This window comes from Spermophilus citellus (assembly GCF_964194105.1).
Source record: "Spermophilus citellus genome assembly, chromosome: 2".
NCBI classification, from domain to species: Eukaryota; Metazoa; Chordata; class Mammalia; order Rodentia; family Sciuridae; genus Spermophilus; species Spermophilus citellus.
This window is the reverse complement of record NC_138183.1, coordinates 202,810,138-202,825,404: the sequence shown is the minus strand read 5'-3', so window position 1 is coordinate 202,825,404 and position 15,267 is coordinate 202,810,138. Positions and strand designations below refer to the sequence as shown.

The following is a 15,267-nucleotide window of genomic DNA, read 5'->3' as shown; positions in this document are numbered from 1 at the left end:
TGCCCTTGATGCTGTCCAGAATTCGACTGCTGCTGTCTCCTTTCTGCCTGTTTCTCTGCTTTCATATTCCTGCCCTTGGCTTTCTCGTGTACAGTCACTACTTTGGCAACTGCAAGTAAGTGGTTTCCAAGGCTGTACATATGGCCGTGGATTCTCTTCCCATTTACCCTTCAGGTTTCCCCCATCTGCTGGATCTAGCCCTGATGTCATATGTCAGGCACATCGTCTCCCTGTCTAGGGATGAAGGGGGCAACTATGTCACCATCCCCATTTCAGTCCCCAGCACTGGTCTTGCCTATGTTTGTGTTCTAGAAGGACCCAGCATCAACTTCCCATCCTCTAACAATGCCCCACTCACAGCCTGCAAGTCTTCCAGCCCTGTAGGCACCTTATCCACCCACAATCTTCTACACCTGCCTTGCTAGCAAACCATGGTCAGGCCCAGTTTGCTGTCTGTCCCCAGTTAGGACAGCACTGGCCATGGCTGCCCAGTGTGTGTGTGCAGGTGGATTCCCAGCTATCAGTTCTTTCCCTTCTCTGCATCTGACCCTCAATTGCTGCCTTATTTTTCCCAAAGCACCCACCCCCGCCAGTGGTTCCCAACTGCCTTCCTTTGCCTGGTATTCAAAATCCTGTAGTGTGACCTCAATCTATCTTCCCAGCTGTATCTCCTGTGACTTCCTTCCACATTCCCTGTGCTCCAGCCAAATCAAATGACTCACTGTATCTGAGTTCTTCCATGCTTCCCAGCCTCTGGGCCAGGACTTACATTCATTCTTCTGCCTGCAGTCTCTTTTCCTCCTAATTTATAATGCAAGGAATTCTAAGGCCCTCTTTTTATCAGTTTCTCCTTAAAAACTGTGCTGATCCCACACGATCAGATGTGACCTGTCTTTCCTCTGTACCACCTTTTGCCTTATCTCAGAGTCTATTTGTTTTTCTTCCTCTCCTGAAGGACATGCTCCTAGAGGAAGAAATTTTATCTTACTCATCTAGCACCATGCTTTGGAAAGTGAAGGTGTTCAGTAAATGAACTGATTATCTAAGCAGAGATGAATAAATGAACTGATTTATTCATCAGCCAGGGTCCTGGCTAAGTGAGTCCCAGACACATGAGGCTGGGTAATCATCTGCAGTCCTGTAGTTTTGATTCTGAGAGCTTCTGAGATGCAGGGACAAGGAAAAAGGCCCTCATCTCTGCTTAGCAGGAGTCCTTGAGCTGCTGGACTGGGTGGGGTATTTGAAACAGCCACAAAAGCAAAGGCAAATCCCTCCCTCCCTCCAGATGTGGACGAGTGCCTGGAGAACAATGGTGGCTGCCAGCACACCTGTGTCAACGTCATGGGGAGCTACGAGTGCCGCTGCAAGGAGGGCTTTTTCCTGAGTGACAATCAGCACACGTGCATTCACCGTTTAGAAGGTACCTCTGCCCTGTTGGGGGTTGGGGAATGGTCACAGGGGAGGGTCCTCGCCCCCATGTGCACACAGGACTTCTGAGGGTAAGTGCAGCATATTGAAAGTCTGGAGGCTTGGGAGCAAGTCCAGACTGCAGCTGGGGAGCCATGGATAGTTATTTTCCCTTCGCCTTCCTTACCCAGAAAACTCAGTACAGATACTGCGGAAGCTCCAAGGTCTTCACAAACCCTCATCTCCTCTAGTTCTAATCTTTAAATAGAGTGTATTTCAAACAGAACTAGATGTCTCTGGAGAAATAAGATGGATGATCTACCAAGTTTTTCACAAGTGTGCTGAAAACCACAGTACCAGTGCCAGCCTGCCCCTTGTTCTGGGTGGATTCAGAGGGGACTGTACCTTTCTGTGGGACTGGCCATGAATTGCCCTGCTTCAGCCCTAAACTAGTTTTTTTCCCTGTGTTTTGCTTTTTTTTTTTTTTTTTTCTTTGACTGGGATCAAACCCAGGGCCTCATATATGCTTGGCAAGCACACTGCCACTGAGCTATATTTCCAGTTCTTTTTAAATTTTACTTCACTAAGTTGTCCAGGCTGGCCTTGAACTTGAATCTTCCTGCCTCAGCCTCCCCAGTAGCTGGGATTATAGGCATGGGACACGCCCAGCATGTTTTGCATTTCTTTCTTTCTTTGTTTTTTGTTTAATGGTTTGCATTTCTAACTCCAAGCCTCTAGGATTTTGAGAGGCAAGAGGATCCCTTTCTACACTGGGGCTCTCTATGCTGCAGTTTCTTTATCCGGGGTCTCTATTTATTATTCCTCCATAAATGTACAGGAAACTCATCTCTTCTGATGGCCTCACTTTCATTCATTCTCTTTGATTTGAGTTTATACCTTTTTTTTAAAAAAAAAATATTTATTTATTTATTTATTTATTTTCCTGATGGTGGAGTGTTGGGAGAGAGAAGCATTAAGGACATGTAGCCAATCAGTTATTTTTAACTAACTGTCATCCTTTTAATTCTTCACTGCTCTTTTAAAAGAGCAATATTGTGGTGGCTGTATTTCTCTTGCAGTTACATCTGCCTGTTTTTTAAGGGAAGTGCCCTAAATATTAAACTATTAATTTCTTTTGGCATATTCTGCAAATTCACTCTCATAACTTAAGAGTGAGGTCATTTTAAGTTCTGTTTAATCACACATTTGAAGATTTATTGTTTATCATAGTTTTGGTGACTTTTCAAGGGTTTCTTTGTGAAAGATGATTTTGACTCATTTTTCAAAGATGTAAACTCATACTTTATGCCTAATGAGAATACTAAGAAGAGTCCTCAGAGAAATCACCAGGGGCCAGTGACTTTGGTGATTGTGATCACTCCAATCTGCCTATTCTAGTGTTTGTGGTGGGGGAGTCACACTTGCTGACTCTAATTGTAAACACAGAGTGTGGCTGTCAAGTGGGTTCTTGGTCTCATGAATTTGAAGAATGAAATCCACGGACACAAAGATGAGAGCAAGGTGACAGGATTTATTACAGTAACAGAAAGAAATCAGAGCTTCCAAGGAGGGAGGGGTCCCAAGAGAGGGATGCCAGTTGTCCAGGGGTTTGTATGGATCTACAGGTTTAAGGAAGTCAGCCTCCTGCCCAATCCTGGGTAAGGCATTCAGTGTTTATGAGGCATTCATGAAGCCTTTAGTCCAATCAAAATATTGATCAGGCATTTTTCCTTCTTTGGAGAGGTTACGAACTCCAAGTCACATATGTCCTGATTTAAAAATAACCTTTTTGCAAGTTTCTCAGCAAAAATCCTGCAGCTGCTATTTGTGCTTTGCTGCCCAGGAAGTCACCCAGGGGCCCATTTCCCTATCTACCTAGACTTTTCTCTTCCTCCTGACTTTATAACCATGCAAATTACTTATCCTATGGTAGGTGTGGCCCTTGATAGAGTAGTAGTTGGGTTTTATTTTCCTGCCAGGTTCTCTGGTGTGCACTGAAGTCTTGTCCAAAGTAGGTAGAATTGGAGGTGGGGGTGAATTAAGTTGCCAGGGACAGAGAGTGATCCGAACCTCAGAGCATCACCCTCATTGGTAGTTCAGAGCTGTTTCATGAAGTCATGCTGGCTCTTCTTCTGGTGGTTGGGACAGGAGGAAGGGACCTGTGGTGAAGCCATTCCTGGAAACCCCGCTATAAGTCCCACCACTCAGGGCAGCTTGTAGGGATTCAGATGCTCTCTTAACTTGTATTTCCCGGGCCCTGGCTCAACCTTTCTCTCCTTGAAAGCCCCTAGATTGAGTAGAGACAGAGGATCCTCATAACAGAAGTAAATACAAATGCAGTTCCTTCCTGCAAGCTGTTTTCTAAATTTCCGCCAATTCAGACATTCTTAGATCCCCCGAAGAGTATTTAAAATGATCATATTTGTCTGGAACTAAAACCAAAATCCAAGAATTTGGGTTGTGGTCTGGAAGTGCTCTCTGTAATTTTCTGTTGCGTTTCAACCTGATAGCTTGGTAAATACACACCAGTGGGAGCCAGCTGATCACAGCAATTTGTGACCCCATCCAGCCTAGGGTCTTAGTTCTTTAAACTGAATAACCTCTGAACAATATTCCTGTAGGACCTCCTCCCTGGGCTCTTAGAAATTGTATTAAAACAGACTTAAAAACCCACAGTTGGTATTTTAAAGGCTGTCAAAGGAGGTAACACCAGCAGGTTAGTATTTTCCAGTGCTGCTATTGTTTTTAATAACTGTTTACTAAGTACTCTTCAGTATAGGGGATCAAAACAGCTGATTCTGAGGGAAAGCTCAAGCTATTTATCTTTCTTTTTAATCCTTAGAGACCCTAAGCTCTGATAAAGAGACTGTGTGTTTTCACCCATGTAATGGGGGTAGGCTGGAGAGACACACATCACCCCTGCCTGCCATTGTTCCTATTCATGGGCGCTCAGGCTCTCAAAATGAGCATTCCTCTTTGGTTTTGTCTGCTCTGAGAACATTTAGATGGTGCAGGTAATGGGGAGCATTGGGGTGAGGAAGGCGCTGCTTTCTCAGTCCTGTATTATGTGATATTTTTTGCCTCATTCTCAAGACGTGCTCTTATTTTATTATCTGTTCCTAGAAATATCCTTCATTGCCTGGGGAGCATCAAAACAGGGAATTTCTGGTGTTTCTTAACTGTCTCCCTTCTGGTGAATGAAGGGTCTCAGATATTCCTGAAGAGCTGGGAACCTCTTTGGGCCTCCTGATTTTTAACAGACCCATCTGCCTCCCCAAGCAGTGATTTTGTTTTGAGTCAGGGTACTATGAAAGGCTTGGGGGGTTGCCTCTTGAAAAATGGTCTAAGCCTCCATTACTTCTTGGTACCTGCCAATCTAGCTTGATATGATAGAATATCAGGGGGCAGCTTCTCTATGTACTGGATAGTGTCTGGCACCTAGTCATTCTTATGAAATATTTTTTCTAAATGAACTGCTCAAAAACAGTAAAGATCACTTTGCAAACATCTTGACAGACCTGTAAACAAAGTGAAAAAGGCAGCGAAGATGAAGGAAATATTCTCTTCAAGTGTTCTGCCACCTTTTCTTGGGCACTGTTACATTTACCCTCCAGTGTTCCTGGTGTGGTTATTTCAAGTGCTTCACTGACCCAAATACAAACTGCTTACTGGTCCTTCTCAGGAGGACAGGACACTGCTTCTTTTGGGAGACAGCTTTCACCTCCAGTACCATCTTGATACTAGGGAGTGAATGACATCTTCAGAAATTACCAGCCAGAGCAGAGAGAACTATGCACCCATCCAGAAAATCTCTGTGTTACTTGACAGCAGTCCTTGCTTGGCAACATGCAACATGCACAGATTGGGTACCAGGGTGCAGACCATTCAGAAATGTCAGATAAAAAGCAAGGTTGTTCTAGGAGAGACACAAGAGAGTAGGGGATGTCTTAAAGCTGTGCTGTCTTTTGGAATAGGAATGGTACCTGTTGAAAAAGCTATTCTTATGACACATTGGTGGATGGAGGAGACTCATGATTTCATTAGAGCCTATTGGCTAAGGTTTTAGAGACACAATAAGAAATAGTGTTAGATCCTAGAGATGTTGAATGAAACCTGTTGTACTTGTGTTTAAACAGTGCTACTTCTAGTATTAGGAAGTGTCTTGTTAATAGAGAGCCAATGAGAACCAAGTCCCTACTTAGATATATTTTAGAGTTTTACTGCATAGAGGCCAAGAAACAGCATATGAACAGATCTTTAATGCAGTACTAAAAGTTCCTTCAAAGTGATGGCAAATAGCAAGATCTCAATAAATTGGTTTCAAGATGAGGCAGGATCTGGTAACCCACACAGGTGTTTACTGTGCTGTTTCTATGCTATCTAAATGATGCACAATAAGCCATCCAGGAACATAGCCACCTGTCCCCATTCCTACCATAATTAGTACAAGATTGGCTCTAATAGAAATTTGTAGTATACCTAAAAAATTGTACAGTAGCTAAAGGAAACCACATGTATGTGACTCTCTCTCTCTCTCCTTCTGTGTTCTCTTGTCATAGTGCCATTGTATGATGCTGTCTGTCAGAGGCTTATGGTATGAAGCTGCAGAGGCCTAGGAACCAGCATAAAAGAGGTCCCTGGCAGGTGTCCGTGTGGTGATGCCAAAACGTAGTTGTCACCCTCACCTCCACACCCGTGGATGTGGTAGACGTGGAGAGGAGGGTTGACATTTTTTGAAAAAGATCTTCAAGAATATGTGAAAAAGTTGAGACTTTTACCATCTCACCACCCCATCTGCAAGTTTGCTTAGAGAGATTCTCCTTTTCTCTTTCTGTTCTGGACCAATGAATGAATAAAGTTATGGCAGAGATAAAAGTTTGGGTCCTAGCTCCTGGGGTAAGCAGGCTCAGATACCACACCCAGAAGAGTATTCCAGGTTATTGAGGAGGGCTCCCACCTCTAGGAGAGTTGAGACATCATGTCTCTTGGGTGATTAAAAAAAATTGTGTTTCTGTTAATTTACCTAGCTTATTTTGAAATATTCTTTTAAAATGTGGAGCAGATAGAGACCCAGGAGGGCAGGTTTATGGCCTAGCTTCCTCCCTCCCATTCCACCAGTCTCTTGGAGCTCCTCTGCAGAATCCTCAGGATCCTGACCACTACTGGATCACCTGCTGCATGCTGCTGTTTTGCAGAGGGCCTGAGCTGCATGAATAAGGATCATGGCTGTAGTCACATCTGCAAGGAGGCACCGAAGGGCAGTGTTGCCTGCGAGTGTAGGCCTGGTTTTGAGCTGGCCAAGAACCAGAGAGACTGCATTTGTAAGTATGGTCTGGAACTCAGCTGTATGAGGGACATCATACCCCCCAGAGGCTGCCTTCCATAGCTCAGCATGAATATCTCCTGGCATGGGGAAGGCAGTTGGCACAAGTGCTGTCCTCTATCTAGTGCTTGGTTCACTACATGAGGGTAGTCTCTGTAGGAAAGGGGAATGCTATTTAATTAATTAACTAACTAATTAATTAATTAGAACTGGGGATTTAACCTAGGAGCACTTAATACTGAGCTACATCCCCAGCCCTTTTTATTTTTTTATTTTGAGACAGGTCTTGCTAAGTGGCTCTGGGCCTTGTTAAGTTGCTGAGGCTTGCCTTGAACTTGCAGTCCTCCTGCTTCAGCATCCCAGGTCACTGGGGAATGCTATTTTAAAAAGAACTACTCAGAAGGAAATGAAATTAGGGAGTAAAGCGTGTGAATGTTGGGCTGGGGTTATAGCTCAGTGGTAGAGCGCTTATCTAGCACATGTTAGGTACTGAGTTCAATCCTCAGCACCATATAAAAATAAATAAATAAAATAAAGATATTGTGTCCATCTACAACTGAAAAAAAAAGAAAAGAAAGAAAGAGTGTGAATTTGGGGGGTCAGCTCTTCTTCTTTCCACAGTATAAAATAAAATTTTCTTATCTGGCAGTTATAGCTCCTGGCTACCTGATCCCTGCTTTCTTTATAAGTCTCATCTGCCTCCTTTTCCTAGACTCTAAACTCATTGCCTTTTGGGAGGTTCCTCATCTTCTTTGATGCCTGTCAACCTTTTCAAGCCCTCCTCCAATCCTAGTGTAGTGAACTTTGGTTCAGTCTTCAACATCCCACCTAACTTCTAATAATGACAAAGAACACACCTACAGTTTTTGGAGCATTTATTATGTGTAAAGCCTTTTCTCAAGGTATTCCACATCAATAATAATAATAATAACAACAACAACAACAATTATTATTATTATTATTTTGGCAGTGTTGGGGATATAACCCTGGCTTGCTCTATCACTGAACTATATCCCCAGCCCTTTTTATTTTTTATTTTGAGACAGAATCTTGCTAGGTTACCAGGCTGCCCTCAAACTTATAATTCTCCTGCCTCAGTCTCCTGGGAGCTGGGATTACGGGTGTGTGCCTCCCCATTAATTTTTATAAGTATCACTCTATGACCTAAGTATTATTACTCCCAATTTTAGTTGATAAAACTGTAGCGAAGATAAAGTAACAAGATCCCCTTGTGAGTAAGTGGGAAATTAGTTTCAAACTTAGGTCCTCCTGACTCTAAGGCTGTGCTCTTAATCTCCTTACTTCAGTGCCTCAGAAGCCTTCCTAGTGGCAGCTATTTTGTATTTTGGTTCCCATAGCACTTTGTTTCTTTCTCATAGTGTGTGACATTTTGGTTTGAATTGTGTTTTTAAATATCTGTCTCCCCAGTTATAAGCCATTCCAATCCAGGACTTTATCTCCCTTTTTGCTTTTCAGTCTTCTCTGGTGTCTACTGCAGGATGTATTCAATATGCACTGGTTTAACGAATAAGTGAATGGTGGTGTACAAATGCAGACACAGCTGCTGCACAATGGATGTGGTAGCAAAACCCCAATGGGTAACAGGAAATGAATGGCAATTAATGGTATTCCTAACCACTATTTATGAAGAGAGAATACCGCTACGGATAATTATTTGCAGTGAGGAGACCTTAGTGGTTAAGAAATGAGGAGATGGGTTTACCTCAAAGCTTGCCAAACCATGGCTGGTGCCACCATCACCCTCAAATAACAGGCTTTGACAGGCTCTTACAGCCTCCTAAAGTGAGGCTGTCTTTGAGGGCTTTCAGGGGCAGAGCAGAGACCACTTCTGCCTCCAAAGCTTCAAAGGAGGGCCCAGACCCCCCAAGACACACCCATGGAATGAGACTCTCAGGATTTCAGTTTTCCAGGGGCCAATTGCTAGAGGTAGAGTACCTATTAACTTGTTTTTAAAAATTTTAAATGCTTTTAAATAGTCACTGTTTAAAGATTCAATATTCTTTAACATTCAAATAATCAAACAAAAACATTTGGAGAATTAAAAAAAAAAAGCAAGGTCCAGAATCCTACTATATAACTAATTATTTTGATTTTTTCATATTCCTGTTTGGTTGTCATTCATGTGCATAAACAATCTTCACATAGCTATAATCACAGAACAGCTGCTTTCTCACATCTCAAATATGTAATTAGTTCTTTTAAATTAGAAAAATTGCAAAGGCCAATGTAAAAATTCAAACACTCTAAAGTAATCTCCCTCTCCCATTTCCTTTGCCAGAGGTGACTCTGTTAATAGTTTGATGAGCAGATAGCTTGGTAGTTGACATTTTAAATTTATTTTTTGGCCTGTCATCAATGCGTTCATACACAGTCTTCATAATTATTGGTTAATGCTGCATTAACTATGTGCAAAGAGTCATCATCTCCTCTGATTATCTTCCATTTTAACAAATCCAGATGGAGTCTGAGAATAATCCTAACATATATGTACAAATTAAATACTGTCAGTTTACTCCCAGATATGAAGTGCTATGGCATTTCGCAAAGCCTCATACAGGCAAATTTCATTAGTTAGAGCAGAGCAATAGCCTACAATCTCTTAGTATAATTCCTCCCAACTCTGCCGTTCACCCTCCCATATGACTTTGTTCAAACTTATGTTTCAGCTTTTATTTCTATGATTTGTTCTATGACTATCTGCTTAGGCAGCCATGGACAAGGCCTGAATGGGAATTCTCTCTTTTATGCACAGAGCCTGGCATGCACTAGGCCCTCAAATACTTGCAGAGTAAAAATCAGAGTTCCTCCAAAGCAAACAACCCTGGTTGTGGAAACCTCAGTGCTTTATGTATTGATGCATTTTGCTCTCAGTGACCTGTAACCATGGAAATGGTGGGTGTCAGCACTCCTGCGAAGACACGGCTGAAGGGCCCGAGTGTAGCTGCCATCCACAGTACAAGTTGCACACAGATGGGAGGAGCTGCCTTGGTGAGTGGTAGTCCCCACACTGAGTGAGAGTCTGCCCCAGCTTACCCACCACTAACCTTCACCTTACCCTTATTGGAGTTTAGTGCTAGATGCAGGGTATTTCTGGTGCATCTGGCCCCAAACAGGCACTGCTGCTTCAATGGTGCAGTGGGAATGGTCTAGTTCTGGGCTGGAGGTCCCCCTCTCTCCCTGTGAGACCTTGGAAAGCCCTTCCTCCTTTACCTGGAAAACACATCCCAAAGGGCCAGGACAACACAAAGTTAGAGCTAGCTGTTTGTGATAATGCAGCAAGCTTTACAGTCAGCAGGAGCCAGGGATGCATATTTTTGGCGGGATGTCTGTCCTTGGCTAGTTCTATTTTAGAGGTTTCCAGGCTCAAGTTCTTTTTTGTTCTGAACTAAGGTTACTGGAGTGAGCTGAAGCTTGCATTCCCTAGTGACTCTTTGGTCAGTGCAATATACTTCCAAAACCTTTTCTACATTTAACATTTATAAGGATCTGTGGCCATTTAACACACAGTGTTTCTCTCACAGCCTCATTATAGCACATTTATATTGAGTGAACAGAGTCACACATTTTACATTGTTCTTGTGTCTGGGATTTCAGCAGAAATAGTTGTTGAAGGAATGAATAATGTGACTCATTCAGCCTGAGAACTGTGGTCTTTTGCTTCTCTTGTAGAGCGAGAGGACACTGCCCTGGAGGTGACAGAGAACAATGCCACATCAGTGGCAGATGGGGATAAGCGTGTGAAACGGAGGCTGCTCATGGGTAGGCACCTTCTCTCCCCTCCCCTGGCCACTGCCATTGTCCCTTTTCCTCCCCAGCTCACTGCATCAGGCCTGAGATTGGGGGCCACGTGCCCTCAACCAGCAGGACTAGGGTGAGTGCAAAGCCAGGGCGTGTCTGTTCTTCTCCCACTGCTGTTGCTTAGCCACCATCCAAGGCCAGGGGACTGTGGGAAGAGTGCTGGCCAATCCTTCAGAATAATCAAGTCAATGTCCTAGCATTGCCCCAACTAGCTGTGATACTTGGCAAACTGCCCTGAGACTCTGACTCTAGGTCTTTCTTTAAAATGGATGTAATAGAATCTACCTCTTAGGCTTATCAGGAAGCTCAGTTAAGATAATAATATGCAAAAGGGCCCAGAGTCCAGGGCCTGGGACTTAGTGGGTGGCCAGGGGATGCCAGTTCCCTGCCTTCTGAGTTGCTATAATGAGAGAGGCGCTTTGGGCAGCCTCCAGCTTAGCATGGTTATTTGTCTGTTTTTGTGTCCACTGAGTCTTCCATTTCTGACTCAGCCAGTGTTAGTGGTAGGGGAGATGAATGGAGAAGAGTGGCACTTGGCTGTGGGATGTGGGATGGTTTGCCAGTAGGCCTGACAGTCAAGCTGGAGATGAAAGAGAAGTCGAGGCGGTGACTGTAGGGATGGGGACCAGACAGTTCCTTTGACATTATTCTGGGGAGTTTGGCTCTATCTAAACAAAACTGATCTTTTGACAGCTTCTGGATTATAATAGGTATGACAATGAACAGTCATTGGTTACCAAGCAGGTAACTTTTCTGCTCTTTAAAAATTAATTTAAATTTGTCTTAAAATTAAAATAATATACGTTAATACTATAAAACCTTAATTATCACTTAACTTATAATGAAATATATCATTTCCTTATCTCAGACCTTCTCATTTCCTCAGCCCTTTTCCCAGAGGCCATAATTCTCAATTCTCTTGGTGTTTTCTTTTTGCTCATCCTTACCCAAGGTCTGAAAAAATGAAGTGTGCACTTTTTGCTATTTTTTTCTTTCTTTTCTTTTTCTTCTTCTTCTTCTTTTTTTTTTGTTGTAGTTGGATACAATACCTTTATTTTATCTATTTTTATGTGGTGCTGAGGATCAAACCCAGGGCCTCGCACTTGCTAGGCCAGTGCTCTCCCACTGAGCCACAACCCCAGCCCACTTTTTGCTATTTCTTGATGTGTCAGTTTCAGGTGTAGCTTTTGACTTCCCGTTGTGGAAGATTAGGTTTTAGCCCTCTCTGCTTCCCCTCCTCCAGCACACTTGCACATCTATCCTCTCACCCATGCCCTTAATAGTGTTCTATCACAATTTAAGTCAATATTACGTGTTTATGTTATTGTGATGACCTATAGCTACATAGGATTTACCCTGAGTCACACAATGAGATATGGTTGTATTTTCTTTGGTTAATTTTCTAAATACCTCCTTCCAATTCTTTGGCAAATCTCTTGCACAGCTTTCTAAAACCCTTTGCAGTGTGTTCAAATATAGCAGGATGCTTCCCAACTGGGTTCCCTTCTCTGGCCAGCCTAGCCTAAGGCTTCCCTGCTCTAGGAGGCCCAGCTCCTGCCCACAGCTCCTCTCTCAGCAAGTCCTTTCCCAGCAGCCTAGGAATTCCCTCTGCTGCTCTGTTTTGGAGGATCCCAAGTCTTGTCCTTGTCAGTACAACAAATGAAATTTCACAGTATATTCCTCAACTGTGAATTTTCCCACATGCTGAGTACTTAGTAGGCCTCTTCAAGATGGGCATTCAGGTTCCTTGGTTCTGAGAAATTTTCTTCCATATTTTCTTTACTCTATTTTCTCTGTTCTTTGTCTCTGGAACTCCTACTGGTTGACTCCCAAATTGATCATTTACTTTTCTTCTCTTTTTCCTTCTTTGTACTTTTTGCCTACTTTCTAGAAATTTTTTTCACTTTTTTCTTTTAATCTTTCTACAGGAGATATATATATATATATATATATATTTTTTTTTTTTTAAACTTCTGACTTCATATTTTAATTTTTCAGGAATTTTATTTGGTCTTTTGTTGTAGAAACTTATTTTCACTTCATGAATGCTTCTCTTATCTCTCTGAGGAAATGAGAAGATTTTAACTTCTCTTTTTCCTCCAAATTTCTTTTTCCCTGTTTGACTTGGTATATGTATTTCACATGTAGAGGCTTTCCTAAAATATGTGGTGTTTTTTTGTTTGTTTGTTTTTGTTTTTTAACCTAGGGGGTTGAACCCATAGGTACTTTACCACTGAGCTATATCCCCAGACCATTTTTAAAATTTTTTAAAAAAATTGAAACAGAGTGTGGCTTAGTTGCCCAGGCTGGCCTAGAAGTTGAGATTCTCCTGCCTCAACTTTCCAAGTCACTGGGATTACAGGTATATGCCACTATGCCCAGCAGTCTAGTGATTCTTGACTGATTTTTTCACATTTAATTGTGAATCTAAAAAGCCAATTGGAGGGGCCGGGGCTGTGGCTCACAGTGGAGTGCTCGCCTAGCACATGTGAGCTGCTGGGTTCCATCCTTAGCCGCATAAAAAATAAATGAATAAATAAAATAAAGGTATTGTGTCCAGCTACTACTAAAAAAATATTTTAAAAAAAGCCAATTGAATATTCTGTTGGCCAATGGACTTCATGTTTAGGTGATTAGAAGTAACTTAACTGTTTCATTTAAAGATCCTCGAATACCAGTACTTATAAATCTTTTTACTTAGGCAGGTCAATTTAGCTAGACAGGATTCCTTCCATCACTTGCCTAGAGAATATAAACTTAGCTGCCAGCCTTCTAGGAGCTGGTATGGGAGGCTGTGGGCTAAAGATCTCTCTTCTCAGGGAATAGACTTTTATCCGACCCTTCCTCCCTCTCCTCTGCTATTCCTGGCACTTCTCTGGTCCAGCTTCTCCAAAGCATAAACTCCTCTTGCTGTAGCCAGATTAGGAAAGAGGTAGTCACATGACTGTTCAGAATTAAGAAGGAGCTCTGGGGGTTTGTCTGCCTCTTATACAGACTCTCAATTATCCTTCTATTTTAACTCAATCTTCACCTCTGCTTCTAAAGTAACTTGACACCTCCAATTCCTCCAATTTGGACCATTCTTTGATTCTGTTATGCAAGTGAGCTTTGCTACTTATAGTTAGCCCTTCTGCAGATTCCTAGAATTTAGCTTTCTGTTGTGCCAGTTACTGTTCCTCCATTGACATGCCACTTCCAAAATATTTGATATCTTTCATCTGTTGTCTCTTCTTCCTTTCCTGTCCTTAAGGATTTATACTATAAAAAATTGATTTACTCCCATTTTAGTGAGGTTTTTGAGAGGAAATAGAGAAAAACATATATATTACAGATGTCATTTTAATTAGAACTCAGCTTGTTTCCCCAGGGTTTCAAATTCTGTAGTCATGGAAGTAAAATGATGTTCTATGTGTCTAGATGCCAACAATGGAATGAATGTCGAGTCTCACTTTCCTGTTACTTGGAATAACTGTTGTGAAATGCAGAACTAGCAGGCCCTTTGCTTATTGTTCCTCCTCTGCATAGTTACAATATAACTAATATGGCTTATTTTTCATTTACTTGACAGGCAATTTAAGTCATTAGTTTTAAAAATGGGATGGCTGGGGTGGGCAGTGCTTATTTACCCTTTCTTGCTGTGTCCATTACTAAGCATTACTAAGACTGAAAAAAGAAGATTTGGGATTCAGAAAAGAACATTCCCCTTTGCACTGCACTCTCATCTCGCCTGCCAGAGGTGATCATTCTTAGCAGTTTGCTGGTTATGGATCATCAGGAACGTTTTTTTTTTTTTTTTTTTTTGTACTGGGTATTGAACTCAGGGACTTTTTGTTGTTGTTGTTGTTGTTGTTGTTTTAAACCAGTGAGTTAAATCCCCAGTTCCTTTTATTTTTAAAATTTTTTTTTTCTTTCCAAGTTGCTCCAGCTGGCCTTAAACTTGCAATCCTACCTCAGCCTCCTAGCTGCTGGGATTACAGGCATGTGCCACCGTACCCAGACATCAGGAATTGTTAGTGACTTTAAGTCTACTTGGAGTGGGGAATGGTTCTGTAGGTTAGGAGACATTTTTACCCTAACTCTGGTCATCCTGACACTCTTCCTCCAGAAATATACCCCATTTAGATGGGTGGAAGCTGCACCCGCTTTCCCTCTATCTTAACTGCATGTGGCAGAGACTTAAGGTGTGACTAACCATTCCACCATGCTTTCTGGCTTTCACAAGCTTTGTCAAACATTAACAACCATATCAGCACTTCTTTGGGAAGCTAACTGCCTTTTCTACCTCCTTGTCAGAAACATGTGCTGTCAACAATGGAGGCTGTGATCGCACCTGCAAGGATACTTCAACAGGTGTTCACTGCAGTTGTCCAGTGGGATTCACTCTCCAGTTGGATGGAAAGACATGTAAAGGTAGTCTTCACCTATGGGGGTGGAGGGTCTGGACACCCTCTTCTGGAGAGGGTCCCGTACTGCTGATGTGTGCAATAGAACCAGTGCTTTCCCTCCATGACCTTCGAATGACTCCAGATTTGCTTATGATTCATATTGATGTGAGCTTTTCTTCTCTGGGCTAGTGGACGGTTATAATTGAGTAAGCTTAATTAAAATCAACTTAATTATACTAACTGTTGAGAAGGTCAGCTCTACAAGGATCAAATAATCCATTGCAGGCAGTGGCCTTTTTAGAAAAAGTCTGTTCAAGGAAACATTCATTGGCA

At 42.3% G+C, this 15,267-nt stretch overlaps 1 protein-coding gene across 4 annotated transcripts in view; it reads left to right on the top strand.

Annotated features, from left to right (window-relative positions):
* The window catches only part of SCUBE2 (signal peptide, CUB domain and EGF like domain containing 2), a 77,240-nt gene that overhangs the window by 15,660 nt on the left and 46,313 nt on the right, over positions 1–15,267 (top strand). For 3 of the 4 annotated variants that reach the window (XM_081282521.1, XM_081282524.1, XM_081282523.1), the window contains exons 4-8: positions 1,286–1,420; positions 6,603–6,728; positions 9,623–9,739; positions 10,421–10,510; positions 14,843–14,959. In XM_081282521.1, the coding sequence (XP_081138647.1) occupies positions 1,286–1,420; positions 6,603–6,728; positions 9,623–9,739; positions 10,421–10,510; positions 14,843–14,959 (585 nt within the window). The remainder of the gene's footprint in view (positions 1–1,285; positions 1,421–6,602; positions 6,729–9,622; positions 9,740–10,420; positions 10,511–14,842; positions 14,960–15,267) is intronic. The other variant, XM_081282522.1, reaches the window with a different exon arrangement.